General features: G+C 51.8%; 1 protein-coding gene across 3 annotated transcripts in view; it reads left to right on the forward strand.

Annotated features, from left to right (window-relative positions):
• The first annotated feature begins 2,411 nt into the window (after positions 1-2,411).
• Positions 2,412-18,112, forward strand: part of wwtr1 (WW domain containing transcription regulator 1) — a 29,642-nt gene continuing 13,941 nt past the window's right edge. For all 3 annotated transcript variants that reach the window (XM_084444060.1, XM_084444061.1, XM_084444062.1), the window contains exon 1: positions 2,412-3,195. In XM_084444060.1, the coding sequence (XP_084300186.1) occupies positions 2,789-3,195 (407 nt within the window). In that variant the 5' untranslated portion in view covers positions 2,412-2,788. The remainder of the gene's footprint in view (positions 3,196-18,112) is intronic.

Here is an 18,112-nt window from a genome sequence, read left to right on the forward strand (position 1 = left end):
ATGGTGCGCTCTCTTCCTGAAATTACTGGCAGTGTAGGAGCTAGCGACGGTATTAGGATGTGGCCGATTGGTGTGTGCAGGCCCCATGTCCCCCCAGGGCCCATCTCTGACCAGGAACCTTCTGGAAGGTCAGAGTTCCCTCAGATGGCGGCCCGGCTGCCGTGAGGTCACCCAGACAGACTAGCACAGGATATGATACAGGTGCTTCCTGTGCGTCATCGCCACCACCGATGGGCTTTCCTGGCACCACCTGCCATCCCAGCGGGCAGCTATTTCTGGTCAGACACCAAAACAGCGAAGAGTTCATCTGTCCAGACATGCCAGTCAAGGCCACTGTGCGGCCCAATCATATGCAGTGGACCCAATCTTTTTTATAAAGCCGAATTCTCATCTAGTTTTTTAAAGCACTGCAGTGATTATATCAATATCAATGTCATAAGATTTAGACTGAACCTGACAGAGCATGACAATGAACGATAAAGAAAGACAGCAACACCTATAGCCGTCGGTCAGCCACCTGTGACACCAAGAAAATCTAGAGGTACTCTTATTTCTGACAAGTTGTATTGTATTTCACCCGAGCTCTACCCTGTAGGCCCCAGTTTCCCACTGAGAGATGCTGGAGGAGGGGGGGTCGGGTTTAAGGAGTAAGAGGTCAGCAGCTATGGCGGGGTGGGGGTCCAGTGACAGGTGGTTTTCTCAGGGTGGGGATATGAAGGGAAAGGGGGGAGGGTCTTTTTGAGACGTCAGCTGAACTTCTGCCAAAGTCAACTGTTCTCATGGACAGATGCACACAGCCAGAGAGTCTACCTCGGCCACAGAGCTCTGCGTGCGTATGTGTGACTATCAGAGTATCAGAAAAGCAGACGCAGCTAAAAAAAATTATAATGACTAACGTGCATGTGAGTATTTCCATCCCAACTCTCCCCATATCCTGTGTCTATGTGAGGAGAAGGTCTCAAGTGAACGTTTCATAGTCAAACAAACATCATTGAATCCTTGTATTTGAGGGAAATAGATCATTTTTACTGTGACCTTTGTAATTTGCAAGTGTGCATAATGAACATGGTCTAGCTGATGTGTATGGGGGTTAACTTGCTGGGTTAACTATTGACTGCCATGCTCAAACCCATCGAATCACTAACAGCTACTACTAAATTAAGTACGGGCTAACTATAGATCTCCAGGTTGCTGTATGACTCACCGTAGGTCTTCTCATAATGAAGGAGTATGCAGGGACGGATTCGGAGCTGGGGTTTGCATAATCTTGTCTGGGACCAGGAGACTTGCATCAGATCCACTGAACACACCCAGACTTCAGCTTAGAGGGCGGAGGCAGTCCTGTTCTGTGGTGGCCAATGATAGGCTGCGCTGGAGATCTGGGTTTGAACCCTGTCTGGTACACGCAAGCACACACACACACACACACACACTCACTCTCTCTCTTTCACACACACACACACACACACACACACACACACACACACACACACTCTCTCTCTCTCTCTCTCTCTCTCTCTCTCTCTCTCTCACACACACACACACACACAAACACACACTTACTCTCTCTGTCTCTCTCTCTCTCTCTCACACACACACACACACACACACACACATGGAGTGGACTGAGCCAGGGTTAACAGGCGGCGGGCTAGGGGCGGCTGGTTGGTACATTGTTGAGGATGGAGAACCACTCCATCAAAGGGCTTGGCTTACACGGTGGCACGCGCCACCTCTTGGCTACTGACATTTCAAAGGACAGCTGTGCCCACCATAAAGACCCCGGTTCCCTTCATCCTTGGATGGAGGGGCCATGATGGCGACTAGGAACCACACTGCAAACAACAGCCACTGTACCCCCCAAAAAACTTAATGTAAACCATTATCAAAGGTAGTGTGAATTAAGCATACACACCATGGCATACAGAGCAGGCCACACATTACCGCCTTATCAACAACCAATTCGACAAATGGGCCTGGACAATTTCAGATAGCCTATGCACTCCCTTCTAGCATAAGCTATGTACAATTGGCTCATTTATGAATTCAATCTGAAATCTGAAAACACTGTATTCAAAAGAGTTATGAAAATGTATATTAGTTGTCCAGTCTGTCCGTCCTCCAGCTGGGCAGGATTCTGTTCACCCCCCCACCCCCAGCGGGCCGCCCTAGAGGGGCGGTGTGCAACAGCTGTGATTTATTTGGAAAACAAACCTCGGCAACTCTCTCGATTCAGCAACTTGTTGGGTTAGTTGCTTTGTTTAAGCTCGGTTTTCACTATAACATCTGTCTTATTGTAGCCTAGTAGACGTTTTTTTGTCCACGAAAGTTTCAGTGTGTTCACACAGGTTGTTTTGTAATCACGAAACTGTGTTAAACCCCTCGAGCGGCGGGTCATGAATAATGTATGAGCGGCTGCTGACACAGACAGGCGTCGTCGTAGGAAAGTGGAGTTTACAAACTTTGGGACGGGAGCGGAGTCCGCGGCAGGAAAGAAAGTGTTTTAGAATTTCGCCGTCGAAAAGGGACAGAACATTAGTGACTTTTTTCATGTAGCCCAGGGGACACATTTGAGTGTTCTCTCAAACCTTTCGAGAGTTGATTATCTGGTGAAAAACAAACAAGTTTTTTGTTCACAGGGGGATTTATGAAAGTTAAAGGAGAGGTCTATACCGAGGGCATATCGTCTGACGGGCCAGCTATCTGTCCTCGCCTTATAGCCTACGCGTTTAATATTTGTTTTTTTGTTTTTTATAACTTAGCCTAAGTAACTTTTCAATCAAGCAAAATGAGCAATAACCCACTTCAGCCTATGCCTGGACAACAAGTTATCCATGTCGCTCAGGATCTGGATACAGATCTCGAAGCCCTTTTTAATTCGGTTATGAACCCCAAACCGAGTTCATGGAGGAAAAAACTTCTACCGGAGTCATTTTTCAAGGAGCCCGACTCGGGATCCCACTCCCGGCAATCAAGCACTGATTCCGGGAGTCACCCGCCCCGGCTGACGGTGCGGCACGAACGGTCACATTCCTCGCCTGCGTCCCTCCAGCTCGGAACGGGAGCCAACCCAACTCCCAGTCCGGTACATCATGCGCACATCCGACACCAGTCTTTCGATGTGGCCGAGGAGCTGCCCCTGCCTCCTGGATGGGAGATGGCCTACACGTCCAACGGACAGAAGTATTTTCTTAAGTAAGAAAACACTTTTTTCTACGGCCCTTTACAGCCTTTATTACTAGCCTATATACCTACGTGCAATGGCTCTATGGAGTTCTTCCAAATCCTCTCAAAACACTGGAAATGGCTTATGCCATTCAGTTTTGGGGTCCTCAGACGCGTTTATAGACCATAAAAATTAAGTATGATAGACGGCCTCTGTACCCATCTGTGTAACTTGAGTGTGAGCCTCGAGAACAATAGGGTTCGGATCAGGGCTGCAGCGAGCGGCCCCTCTTAGCGCGGCCCGGCCAGTTTGACTGAGTTCACTGTTTTTGTGTCTTTGTTTCCCCCTGTCAGCTAAAACCCTATAGCCTACCCTTATTGACGGGTCGAACTCAATACGTAACGGCGCGTAGTCTATAGGCCTATAGCCTCAAGTCATGTGTGTGTGTGTGTGTGTGCGTGTGTGTGTGCGTGTGTGTGTGTGTGTGTGTGTGAGCTCTAGGGCCGTCTTTGAGGGGTCTTCAGTAGACTAATTGCTGAAAACTTTTCCCAACTTTTTCAGGCACCGGCCACAGCAGTAGGAGACACGCTTATCGTTCTATCTAGGTTAATCCCTCCATGGGAATTATTGAATTGCCTGTTTACCAAAGAATGACATAGAAAAGACTAAAGAGCACCTGCCAGTACAATTCTGCCAGTGGGCCTGTCAGTTTGAGCAATATGATCTCACATCTAGACTAGTGTGTCATGGTTGTGCAATAACTGCCTGAGTGGAGGAGAAGGCGTCCTCCTCTCGAGTGTTTAGTTTCCTTCTCTGAGGCCTGTCAGGCAGCATGTCTCGGGTCTATCTGCTGGAGATAATCTCCTCCTGGGGAAGGGAGCGGAGGTCAGCACAGGAGACGGGACCTACCCTCACTCTGAGGTGTCACTTGACCTTTCACCTTCAACCTTCGTCTCAGCTCGGGACTGAGGCGTAATTGTATTGAATCTGAGGATCAATGAGTGGATCAGTACACACACCCGCACGCACGCACGCACGCGCGCACGCACACACACACACACACACACACACACACACACACACACACACACACACACACAGTCTCTCTCTCTCACACAAAAAGGCTTACGCCTTTCACACCCTATAGCTTGTGTTCATGTACATCTAGATAAGGAGGTGATCATCTTATCAGTGGTGTTTCTTATCTGGTCCATCTGAGCTGCTGAAGGTGTCCCGGCTGGTCTCAATGCTAATGTGTGTGTGTGTGTGTGTGTGTGTGTGTGTGTGTGTGTGTGTGTGTGTGTGTGAGAGCAGACGACTTGGCTGGCTCACACCTATTCTCCTCTGCCCCAGGGCCCAGCCTGCTCACCGGACCTACTGAGGAGTGTGTGTGTGTGTGTTTGTTAGTTGGTGTGTGTGTTGTTGATGGTGTGTATGCCTGTTAGGTCGTGTGTGTGTGCGCGTGTGTGTGTGTGCATATGTGTTGTTGATGGTGTGTATGTGTACGTGCGTGGGAGCGGGAGCGAGAGTGTGTATGGGGGATAGGGGGTCAGCTCCGTAGGGGGTCCTCAGGGGGCAGTAATTATAGAAGGTGTGAGAAAACACTCACCTCAGGGCAAGAGGCAACAGAGGCCATACACACACATCCACACACATGCACACACACACACACACACACACACGCACGCACGCTTATACACAGACTCAATATTGGATGAGGTAAAACAATGAGTAACTTAAGTTTCGGTCTCTATGCCTGGAAACCTGCAGCCAGCTGTGGGAATCGTAAACACACCAGTTAATGAGCGAGAGAGGCAGACTTATTTGTATTTATATTTTTCTGCCACATTTTTCTATTTTTATTTTAAGTTATCTTTACGTATCTGTGTATATATACACACACACACAGCTCTATGGATATCTTTCCTTATTCTAGTATCATATCTTTAATTGTACATACATTTATTTTTATTTCATACTTGCTAAATGTTTTTCCCATGCCAAATTGAATTCAGTTGAGAGAGAGATTGATTTGGACAGAGACACAGGGAGACATTTGAGATATTTGCTGCATAGGAAGGTAGGTGGACAGAGCCTGACATAGCAGCACAGAAACACAGAGGAAGAAGGTGTTGCTGGAGTTTTGAGTTGGAGTTGAGTAGAAGAGAAGGAGTGAACGAGAGGGGGGGCTGTGAGGAGGAGGGGGGGGGGGGGACACCTGTAGCCCGGGGTTGAGCTCTTAAGAGGTGCCTTGCCTTCTCATCCATCTCTCCATCCATCCTCTCTTCCTCTTCCTTCCTACCTCCTACCCCCCACCCTGCCAGGGCTGGTGGTGGGGGAGCAGACATGTCTCCTCCTGCCTCCTGGGGGAGGGGGGTTCCTCTGTGTCTTTGTCGCCAGGAGCCCTGCTCTCACCGCACCCTGCAATTAAGCAGGCCTGCCCGGCCCGGCTCAGAGCTGCCAGTTTCCCTCTGAGTCCTTTGTGTAGGATGCAACTCCCACCCGGACATGGCTCCAGTCAGTCCCCGAAGCCATCGTGGGTTTGTGGGTGTTCCGGGCATTAAGGTCAGCATTCGACCATTGAATGTTTTTGAGTTGGACTGGGGTTTTATACGGAATGTGCAAGGCTGTGTGTGCGTGTGTGTGTCGGGTGCGTGCGTGTGCACGTGCATGTGTGCGCACGTGCATGTGTGCGCGTGTGTGTGGGTGGGTGTGAGTCTTCCAAGAAGACTGATTCTATAATTATTGTCATGCTTTCCCAAACCTATAAGCACAGACACTGCTCAGGCAGGCAGACATGCAGTCAGACAGACAGACAGACAGACATGCAGACAGACAGACAGACAAGCACACAGACAGACAAGCAGACAGACAGACAAGCACACAGACAGGCAATCAGACAGACAGACAGGCAGACAGACAGACAGACAGGGGCCAGTCCACCCTGTCAGTAGGCCTGTAGAGTTTCTCCCAGCTCTGCTCCCAGTCATCCCATTTCTCCCACTGGAGACATGTTGAGACCTATCTCACCCCTCAGTCCTCCCTTCCTCCGTCCTGTGTGTTTGTGTGTGTGTCTGTCTGTGTGTGTGTGTGTGTGTGTGTGTCTACGCACATGACTGCATGTCTGTGACTGCGAGAGTGCGTGTGTTAGTGTGTGTGTGAGTGTGAGTGAGTGAGTGAGTGTGAGAGAGAGAGAGAGAGAGAGAGAGAGAGAGAGACAGAGAGAGAGAGAGAGAGAGAGAGAGAGAGAGAGACTGACTGACTATGTCTAGCACCCTCTACAAGGCTGTCCTCAGAAGCAGCACGCCGGCATGTCTGCATGAGAATCCCAGTCCTGCTGCTTCGAGTTTGGTGGTGAGTTTGGGGAAGAAAACTTTGAGTCAAGGTAGCCAGTCAGTAACGATCCAGCAGCAGCCTGACTGAGTGTGTGCTGTGTCCTCAGAAGACTTCACAAAGCCGCACATCCAGGCCGACACGGGGCCACTTATGTTTGCTTTCTCTTTGAGCTTGTGATCTCTTCCAGGCAGATTTCCTCTGAAACCATCTGTCAGCCATCTTGGGAGCTGTTGTTGTTGGTGTTGTCTCTGTTCTTGTTTAGAGACTGAATGCTGATGCCTGCGCTCCAGACAGGCACACACCACAGCCAGCCCAGCGGGGTCCTAGAGAGGCCCTCTGAGGCTGTTTAGGAACGACTTCCTGTCGCAGTGTGTGTGTGTGTGTGTGTGTTGGGGGGGGGGGGGGGGGGGCATCCCAGTAGTGGCAATGATAGAGTGTGCCGCGGAACCACAGAGAGCCTGTAGAGACATATTTCTTTGGAGCCCTGCTTGACACACAGACATAAACTGTATTAGAGCTATTAAAATACAAGGTCATGTGGCTGGAGATGAAGCCGTCAAGGAGTGTGTGTACTTGTGTGTGGGCGTGTGTGTGTGTGTGTGTGTGTGTGTGTGTGTGTGTGCGTGCACGTGTGGGCGTGCGTGTTTAAGTGTGTGCGTGTGTGTGTTTAAGTGTGTGTGTAAGGTGGGATGAGCTCCAGTACAGCCTCAGTTCCTCCTCCTCCGTCTCCCAGCACAACAGCTGAGGGTCCATCTCTGCGCCCCTGCACCCAGCCAGAGACACACAGACACCCAATCCATAGAAACACACTGTTATTTATGGGCCCAGGGCCGGACACACTGCTGGCAAGGACCTGTGTAAGTGTGTGCATGTGTGTGTGTGTGTGTGTGTGTGTGTGTGTGTGTGTGTATGTATATGTGTGTGCGTGCGTGTGTGTTGATGCTGACCTTGACCAGGGGGCTTCTTACGGGAAGGCAGCTGTAACCTGTCAGCAGAGACGAGGGGAGAGAGACACACTCCTGTGCTCTGCCTGTTTTCCGCACGCACACACACACACACACACACACACACACACACACTCAAACCCCTTTGTGCTTTTGGGAATATGTCCTAGCCTGCAGATGAATCCTTGAGAGCCACATCAGCGGTGGTCTTGGAATCTGTTACATTGTTTAGTCTGATGGGCTTCAACCTCAGCAGCTTTAGGTATACTGTCTGGTGGGAGCGCACACACACACACACACACACACACACACACACACACACACATACACTCGCTCTCTTTCTTTCTCTCTCTTTTCAGGTCTTTTTCTCTTGCCTTCTCCCTGTCCATTCCAGCACGTAGTGAGTGTTGTCTTTGGCTCCTAGGTATTGCAAAATAGGTCTTATTTGTTTTCTTTTGTGTATTTTTCTCTCTCCAGTGATAGAGCAGAGATCTAGCAGCGATGTAACAATGATAGAGCAATGATAGAGCAGCAATGTAACAGTGATAGAGCAGCAATGTAACAGTGATAGAGCAGTGATAGAGCAGTAATAGAGCAGTGATGTAGCAGTGATAGAGCAGTGATAGAGCAGTGATGTAGCAGTGATAGAGCAGTGATAGAGCAGTGATGTAGCAGTAATAGAGCAGTGATAGAGCAGTGATGTAGCAGTAATAGAGCAGTGATAGAGCAGTGATGTAGCAGTAATAGAGCAGTGATAGAGCAGTGATGTAGCAGTAATAGAGCAGTGATAGAGCAGTGATGTAGCAGTGATGTAGCAGTAATAGAGCAGTAATAGAGCAGTGATAGAGCAGTGATGTAGCAGTAATAGAGCAGTAATAGAGCAGTGATGTAGCAGTAATAGACCAGTGATGTAGCAGTGATGTAGCAGTGATGTAGCAGTGATAGAGCAGTGATGTAGCAGTGATAGAGCAGTGATAGACCAGTGATGTAGCAGTGATAGAGCAGTGATGTAGCAGTGATGTAGCAGTGATAGACCAGTGATAGACCAGTGATGTAGCAGTGATATAACAGTGATAGAGCTGATAGACCAGTGATAGACCAGTGATGTTGCAGTGATAGAGCAGTGATAGAGCAGTGATAGAGCAGTGATAGAGCAGTGATAGACCAGTGATGTAGCAGTGATAGAGCAGTGATGTAGCAGTGATAGAGCAGTGATAGACCAGTGATGTAGCAGTGATAGAGCAGTGATGTAGCAGTGATGTAGCAGTGATAGACCAGTGATGTTGCAGTGATAGACCAGTGATGTAGCAGTGATAGAGCAGTGATGTAGCAGTGATGTAGCAGTGATAGACCAGTGATGTTGCAGTGATAGAGCAGTGATAGAGCAGTGATAGACCAGTGATAGACCAGTGATAGACCAGTGATGTTGCAGTGATAGAGCAGTGATGTAGCAGTGATAGAGCAGTGATAGACCAGTGATGTTGCAGTGATAGAGCAGTGATGTAGCAGTGATAGAGCAGTGATAGACCAGTGATGTAGCACTGATGTAGCAGGGATGGAGCAGTGATTCAGTACCAGACTGAGACACGGGTCCACAGGGATGCTATGGCTGGCACTGCAGTTTTATTTTCCATACCCCCCCCCCCCCCCCCCCCCCACACACACACACACCTCCTCCCACACACACAAACCTCCCCCTTCTCAATAAGCAGCCGAGAGAGATGGTACGGCCTACAGGATATGGAACCGGTCATTTCCTGTTGTTTGGAGAGAGAATGGCTGGAGGGGCTCTCTGGGGTTCCAAGAAGCAAAAACAATAAACAGGACCATGCCACTTCAAAGGCACGGGGGTGCAAGGGGGGCTGCAGGCTGGCGCATCTCACCATCACCTAGCTGCACGTTATGACATCTCTCCACTCCACTTCCTGTCCGTCAGCCTGCCTGTCTGTGTGCCTGCCTGCCTGCCTGCCTGCCTGCCTGCCTGCCTGCCTGCCTGCCTGCCTGTCTGTCTGTCTGTCTGTCTGTCTGTCTGTCTGCCTGCCTGTCTGCCTGCCTGGCTGTCTGTCTGTCTGTCTGTCTGTCTGTCTGTCTGTCTGTCTGCCTGCCTGTCTGCCTGCCTGGCTGTCTGTCTGTCAGAAGGTTGTAGGGCAGGTCTGGGAGATGTTGAAGTGGCACTTGACTTCATGTTAGATCAATAGTGCTCTGGACTGGGAGTAAGACAAGTTTGACTTGACTCTGATTTGATTCATGTGGTCTCTTAGTAAGTACATAGTTGTACCAATAAATCCATAAATCCTTATATCTTTATCTCATTGTCTTATCTGATCGTTTAGTCAAAACAAAAAGCTTGGTCTTAACTATTCCCATTGTTTTGTCTCTTGAATACCTCCGACTGATGAGAACCTGAGAATAGCTGTGAGACTGAAGGGTCCTTGACAGCTGTGAGGTAGACTAAATCAGCCTAATTACCCAGAAAACTATCTGCATTCCTCACCAGTTCAAAATGGCTGACAAGCGGGACACTGACACCCAGAACCAAGTTCAGACTTGGTCGTGTCAAAATGTCCGCCTCCTCACGACCGTGTCAGGCTACTGATGTGGCTGCTGGGAAGACTGAGCAGATTTGTTTTCATGGTTGAAACACTGTTTATGATCAGACAGACATCTAAAGAGTGTTGGACTAGTCGGCACCAGGCGAGCATTGTGTGGGACAGACGGCTGTTTAGACGCAGGTTGTAGTGGGACGGCGGCTTCCCGTAAGCCTGTAGGCCCTCGCCACGTACGGTAAATGTGTGGCGGCCTTTCATTAGCGAAACGATCCCCCCCCCCCCCCCCCCCGCCCCCACACACACACACACACCCCTAGTTGAAGAGTTATAGTGTCACTGACCACACACACACACTCCCAACATATACACACTTGCCCACTGACTGCCACCCCCCCCCCCCCAACCCCTCTCCCCCCTCCCTCCCTCCCTCTGGTGAGGCCTATTCAGGGTCTGTGGAATGTGAACAGCAGCTATGTGGGTGTATTGTTCCCAGGGCAGCGCGGAGGCTTTAGCCGGCCCAGTCCCTCTGCCTCCCTCAGTCAGTCAGTCAGTCGGTCAGTCTCCCAGCCTGGCGTTTCATTCAGCTACACTACTGCTGGGCGGCTGCTGCACCCCGGGGCTGCGTTCTGCCGGCCCTGGGTGCCTGGACAGGGGCGTGTGTGTGTGTGTCACATACTGTATGTGTGTGTAGGGGTCAGCTTATTGCCATTGTGTGTGTGTGTGTGTGTGTGTGGGGGGGGGGGGGGGGGGGGGGCGGTGAGGGGTGTCTGACCCTGATTCGGAGGAATGTCATGTGATGTATTGCTCAATCACCGGCCCCACGGACCACTTGACGGACCCCAGCGGAGCGCGGGTTAATGGCCATTGTCCCCATCGAGGGCCTTCAGGGGCCTGGGCAGCATCGCGCGCTGGTACTACGGGTCCCGGGGCCCTGACAGGAATGTGCAGGCTGTCACATCTGTGAATGACATCGCATTCCACAGGTGACCAGGCCTCCGGCCTGAATGGAGCTGGTTACTCCCTCTCGAAAGAGAGAGGAGGGGGGGGGGGGGGGTAGATGGAGGGTCACTGTGCCACATCTCGACCAGCACCACAGAGAGGTGTGTATGTGAGTGTGTATGTGTGTGTGTTTGTATGTGTGTGTGTGTGTGTGTGTGTGTGTGGAGATGGCGTCAGATGAAAGAGGAGAGGAATGACTGTGGGACCTGCATCATGTCACTACTCCCTGAAATGATGCAACTAAGGCGTACTGTGTAGGGTTCAGTTGGTGTGTGTGTGTGGTGTTTGTGTTTGTGTGTTTGGCCAGCTGTGTGCCTGTGTGTTTGTGTTTGTTTGGCCAGCTGTGTGCCTCCTTATGTGTGTTTGTGTGTCTGTGAGTTTCAGTGAGCGTCTGTGTGTGCGTGTGCGCGTGTTTGTGTCATGGTGATAGTATCAAGCTCACAGACTACATCCTTCTAAGGTGTGTGAAGTCAAAACAGGTAGAATCACATAGCAGCCTGCCAGACTGGCTCCTGTCTGCAACAAGCTACGGATCACACGCAGGCCGACGACACACACCATGTCGCAACGACGCTGTAGTCACCGTCTCCCTCCCGCCCGCCCGCGTCATGTGACCTGTGGCGTCTAAAGTGTGGGTCCAGAGGAGGCGGAGTGGTGACAGGCCCATCCGTCATGCTGAGCGCTGTTATTGTGATCCGCTCTGTTCCCTAACAGGCTGAGAGTCAGAGGCTGTGCAGGCTGTTGGCATGGTGTGTAATGACTGGAAGCTCTGATGGAGGGAGAGAGAGAGAGAGAGGAAGGGAGAGAGAGAGAGGGAGGGAGGGAGAGAGAGAGGGAGGGAGAGAGGGAGGGAGAGAGAGAGAGAGGAAGGGAGAGAGAGAGAGAGGGAGGGAGGGAGAGAGGGAGAGAGAGGGAGGGAGAGAGGGAGGGTGTAGGAAGGGAGAGAGAGAAGGGGGGGAGAGAGGGACAGAGAGGGAGAGGGATTTAGAGAGGGGAGATAGAGAGGTGAGGAGCGAGGGAAGGAGAAAGAGAGAGAGAGAACAGGTTTGTTTTTGCCTTTTTGAGGTGGGAAAAGTAGAGAATAGAATAAAATGTTGACATGGCTCGGGACTTCCTGTCCACACAGGTTCCACAAGCTTTTGTACTCGGAGGATTTGAAAACAGTAGACACACACACACACACACACACACATGCTTAATGCCAAAATGTTAATAGTAAAACTGTGCGTAGATGGTGGGAGTAGAGTGGGAGGTACAGGGAGAGTGGGAGAGTGGGGGAGTGGGGGGGGGGGGGGGTGTTGTGAGTTGGAGCCAGAGTTGATTCCCATGTCTGCTGTAGGATTGTCAACATACTAGCTTTGTCCTGGGGGCAGTAGGCCAATATCAGCCTACTGGTTTAGTTAAGGTCTTAGTATAGGACAGAGGGAGAGACAGGAGGAGGAAATGGCATGTGGTACCAGAAGTACGTGGTTCAGAGAGAGAGAAGGAGAGAAAGACAGACAGACAGAGAGAGAGACAGGAACATTCTGTGGTTCACACTTTATTCCCAGCTCCTCCATTTCCATCCAGCTGAGGTCCGTGCATGGGGCCAGGAGGAGTCAGATCGGACAGAGCTCAGTCTCTTAACTATCAACTCCTCTCCTTCCAAGTTAAGTCGGAGGTTGGTTGAACATAGAAGAAGTTGGGCTGTGTGTGTGTGTGTGTGTGTGTGTGTGTGTGTGTGTGTGTGTGTGTGTGTGTGTGGTGGGTGGGGGTGTTAGGGTTCCTTCTGATCCAGGAATGTGAAAGTGGTAATACGTTTGTTGTCATGGTAACGTGGAAAATGCCAAGCCTCTCTCTCCCGCCCAGCGTGCCACAACACCACAGCATTCCGGGTGCAGCATTCCGACACCCCTGCACCCCGCCCCGCCCCTCTCCTCTCGGAGGTCGCCTGGTAACGGACTCGGCCAAGATGGCCTCGGTCGAGCCAGCCGGCAGGCCCGGTAGCCTAGATGGGAAGGAACGGGCGCTGGTTAAAGGCTTTAGCTCCGCAGGCTGGCGCAGTCTTGTTACCGAGATCGCTGGAGCAGCGAACCAGGCCTGTCTGGACTTGTTTCTATCTATCTCTCTCTCTCTCTCTCTCTCTCATATCTTACTCATTCACTCATTCTGTTCTCAATCTGTTTATGACCATCCCACCCAGTACCCCCACTCAATACACTTCTACGCCTTGACTGTACACACACACACACACTCTCACACACACACATACACACACACAGGTCATTGTTGCAGTGGCGTGTTTGAGCGTTGAACTCTTCATATTCATGAGTTCCTCGGGGTTATCCAGATGGATCTCTGATGCAGAGAGAGAAGGAGGGATGAAGATAGCAGGAGAAAGAGAGACAAGCACAGGGCCAGCCGGCGTAGTTGAACACAGTGGGCTGGGGGCCAGACAACCCTGGTACATTAAGACCTAATGAGAGGATGAATGATGTGTTTGTCTGCTCTCTCTCTCTCTCTGGGGAAAGATAGACTCTCTCTCTCTCTCTCTCTCTCTCTGAGCTGGTCTGGGGAGAGAGAGACTATCTGATCTGGCCTGTGATTGGTCAGAGGGGAGGGCTGGGGGATGTAGGGTGGGACTAGCTGGGCGGATGAAGGCTGACAGACAGACGGATGATAAACAGGTCAAGTGAATGGATAGTCAGTAGTCAGTAGTCCTGCCACTGTCAGCAAGACCCCCCCCTTCCTTTCTCTCTCTCTCTTTCTCTCTGCTGCTCTAGAACCCTGATGTAACACATTTAACAAAAGCATGTTCCCACAACTCACACATGCTCCCACAACTCACACGACCTCTCCTGGACTCGCCTCTCGTGTGTGTGTGTGTGTGTGTGTGTGTGTGTGTGTGTGTGTGTGTGTGTGTGTGTGTGTGTGTGTGTGTGTGTGTGTGTGTGTGTGTGTGTGTGTGTGTGTGTGTGTGTGTGTGTGTGTGTGTGTGTGTGTGTGTGTGTGTGTGTGTGTGTGTGTGTGTGTGTGTGTGTGTGTGTGTGTGTGTGTGTTCTTCATCTAGCCAAGCCAATCAGCTGCAGGTCTATAGTTAGACGTTCCACTAACAGCTGCCATGGTAGTGCCCTACCCCCTTTCCACACACACACACCAGTTGTCCTGACTGGTAACCAGAGGAGCCACCCATAGTGCTTTGCAACAGCTGAGGAAGATCCGCACGGCCCTCTCCTGGTATTTTAGGATCTGGATTCAAACCACCATCACCACCACTGTGTCATGTAGCGAAGCCATGAGGCCAGAGTTTGATTGCTGATAGACGAATGCTTGTATTGTGTGTCGCACCGTGCCTGGAAGCTTGTCTTGTTCTTGTGGCGCCACATACATTCATCAGATCAGAGATGGAGTTTGAGGATCAGCTCTGGTCCCCCTGACGGGCCTTTTCCACCAAGAGGGAACCGGTTCGGTGTCGGTTCCCAAACCTAATTTTGAATGGTTCCGAGCATTTCGACCAAAAGGAAATGAGTTCAGGAACCACAAAGTGGTAGGTTTTTCAGTGCGAACCGTGACGACATCATGGGCGTGGGCTGGCGTACAACGGTTCGGCTCAAACCTGGTCGAAACACGGGCCCGTTCTCTGGACAGAACCAAGGTTCCAGGAATTTTGAAACGAACCGGTTCACGAACCAGAGTTCTTTTGGTGGAAAAGGGTTAACACCTTTCGCTTTGGCCCGGGCCGGCCAGCAGATGTGGTTCAACGCCCGTTCGGCTGGCTCAGCCCCCGCTCCCTGCCGCGCTATGTGGTGCTAGGCCCGTGCCAGGCTGTGCCCGTCCCGACGTGCCCGAGCGCCTGCGGTGTTCCTGGCACACCTCCCCGAGCTCCTCCCCTCCGCTGGCTCAGACCAATAGAAAAGGCCTATTATTAGCTTGCCCGCACATTCCGCCCCCCCTTTCTTGTCTCTGATTGAAGTAGAGCCCCTCTCGTTTTTTTCCTACATTTCCCAGCTGCCCCTGCTGCTGTCCGGCGCGGTGCGGCTCCGCCACCGGGGGATCTGAGAACAGCCCGGGTCCCGACTCACAGGCTCCGGGATGGACTCAGGCTGAGGGTGTCCTCGTTTAACACAGTGTGTGTCTGTCCACTTCCAGTCAGTCAGTCAGTCAGTCATTGTGTGTGTTTCTGGGGGAATTCCCCGGTAACTGGAGCCGACTCTGAGAGCCTGTGAATGGGTAAACCTACCCCTCTGCCGGTACCGCCCCCCTGGTCAGCGCTACGGGACTCGTGTGTGTGTGTGTGTGTGTGTGTGTGTGTGTGTGTGTGTGTGTGTGTGTGTGTGTGTGTGTGTGTGTGTGTGTGTATGTGTGTGTGTGTGTGTGAGTGAGAGAGAGAGACAGAAAGAGAGAGAGGGGGAGGGAGAGAGAGAGAGAGAGGGAGGTAGAGAGGGAGGGAGGGAGGGAGAGAGAGTGGGAGGTAGAGAGGGAGGGAGGGAGAGAGAGAGAGAGAGAGAGAGAGAGAGAGAGAGAGAGAGAGAGAGAGAGAGAGAGAGAGAGAGAGGGGGAAAGGACAGCAGCTGCCTGGTGTCCAGCCTGGTAGTGGTGGTGTGTGTATTTATAGAGGTCCCCTCTGTCCACCTTGGGCAGGGTGGGACAGGACAACCCTGCACCTCAATGCAACCCCCTTCTCCCCCATCTCCTCCTCTCCCTTCTACTCTCAAACCTCCTCTCCCTCCTCCTCTCCCTCCTCCTCTCCCTTCCGCTCTCCCTCCTCCTCTCCCTTCTCCTCTCCCACCTCCTCTCCCTCCTCCTCTCCCTTCTCCTCTCCCTCCTCCTCTCCCTCCTCCTCTCCCACCTCCTCCCCCTCCTCCTCTCCCACCTCCTCTCCCTTCTCCTCTCCCTCCTCCTCCCCCACCTCCTCTTCCACCTCCTCCCCATTCCTCTCTCCTTCCCACTCCCCCATACTGAATATATGAGACAAAGACAGAACAGTTGTCAGCAACAACCATCAGTAGTTCCAAGCCACCGTGGAGAGCCAGTCTATGGAGTACATACAGGCCTAATAATAGGAGCTGTGTAATTACACTGCATCTTTTCTCCCTCACATTCTCACACACCACACACACACACACACACACACTCCCACACACACACTCCCACACACTCCCACCAAAGCCAAACTCTCTTCCACAAGCAAATCCGCCCATTCAGCCATTTTGTGCAGGAGCCATTTCCAAGCTGAGGTTTCTGCCTTAAATGGCCTAAACTGGCCTGGAGAGAAGACAACCACTCCAGCTTCTCTCAGCTTCAGCCTCTCTCTCCCTCACCTTCTCTCTCTCCCTCTCTCTCTCTCTCTCTCTCTCGCTCTCTGACAATGGTCTGATGATTAGGTGAGAGGGAGGGAGGGAGGGAGAGAGACGGAGATAAAGGAGCTTATCCGAGCGACTGTTTATGCAGACGTCCTGTGAGTAGTGAGGTGTTCTGGAGACAGCGCAGTGATCATTAACTTGCTCTATGTGACGTGTGTGTAGTGTGCGTGCATGTGTGTGTATGTACATGTTTAATTCAACTATGTGTGGGTGTATCTGTGTTTTGTGTGCCTTTAACTGTATGACTGAAGTGTATTTATGTTGTGTTTGTGTGTTTTACTGTGTGTGTGTGTGCGCGTGCGTGTGCATGTGTGTGTGTGCATGTGTGTTTGTGTGTGTGTGTGTATATGTGTGTGTGTGTGTGTGTATGTGTGTGTGTGTGTGTGTGTGTTGTGGGTGGTGTTGTTTCAGCCTGCAGAGTGCTCCGCTCATGCTCTCCAGCCATTGTTCCTGCTTCCTCTGTAAACAGCGTGCTGGTCTTTCCCAAACACCGCCACACAAAGTCCCAGTCAACCCCCCTCACCCCCGCCTCCAATCACCAGCCGCCAGCCAGCCTCTGCAGCGTGTGTTTGCCTCCGAGCTGCTGTCCTGTCCTGGTTCATGGAAAGTCCCTCGCCCCATCCTTCCTGACCATAGCTGCCAACCTGGGTCCATGTGGTTGGGCTGGTCAGGAGATGAGATATCAGATATCAGCTGGTCAGGGGGAGGAGATATCAGCTGGTCAGGGGGAGGAGATATCAGTTGATCAGGGGGAGGAGATATCAGCTGATCAGGGGGAGGAGATATCAGCTCATCAGGGAGAGGAGATATCAGCTGATCAGGGAGAGGAGATATCAGCTCGTCAGGGAGAGGAGATACCAGCTGGTCAGGGAGAGGAGATACAAGCTGGTTGGAGGGAGAGGAGATACCAGCTGGTTGGAGGGAGATACAAGCTGGTTGGAGGGAGAGGAGATACCAGCTGGTTGGGTGGAGAGAGAGGGAGGGAGGGAGAGAGAGAGAGAGAGAGACCTACTAGCCAGGCTCCCTCCCCTCCGAGGCCTGGGCCTCAATTTAGGGGGGGCATCCCCACCCTGCAGCTACAGGCCCGGGCAGCTGTCCCTCTCGCAGCCTGAGGCCCTGAGCTGCTCTCACGGCGACCCGCCCCAACACGCCGCACCGTGCCTCGTCCAGGCTCACGTGGTTCAGCCGTCGAAATGGCCACCGAGGGCCCCGCCATAAGTGATTCAACATCAATGACGCTCCTTCGCTTTGGGTTTTTCTGGAGGAGCCTGTGGGTTCTGATCTCTGACTCAACGCCCTCGCCGTGTCTAATGACAGGCCTCCGTCGCTCTGCTGCCGCAGTTTCACTCGTTTGTTTCTCTGCGTCACGCGCTGTGTTGGGTTCCACCGCACGGTCACGGCGTTGTGTGTTTTTGTCTGTGCCCTGCTGGTTTTTGGTGACACACACTGCGTTCCATTGGTCTGGGAAGTGGTGAGGTGGGAGGTGGGAGGTGGAGAGACCACGTCCAGAGCTAACTGGGCAACCCGATATCACGGCTAAACGTAGAAACCGTTTCAACAAGTGCCTCTACTTGTCTATTCTACGCTTTCCTCGTGATATTGGGCTGAACTGGGGGTAGGGCCGAGTGCTCAGAGTTCACGAGCCGAGAAAACAAGTTGTGAGGGGTGTCCTGGTTAAGACTGCGAGTAGTATCGCGTGAATCACGACTTCACGAGCCAAGTGGAACGCAGCTTAACACCGGCGTGGAACAGAGGGAGGCAGGAAGGAAGTGATGA

The sequence above is a fragment of the Borostomias antarcticus genome, assembly GCF_949987555.1.
Source record: "Borostomias antarcticus genome assembly, chromosome: 10".
NCBI lineage: Eukaryota > Metazoa > Chordata > Actinopteri > Stomiiformes > Stomiidae > Borostomias > Borostomias antarcticus.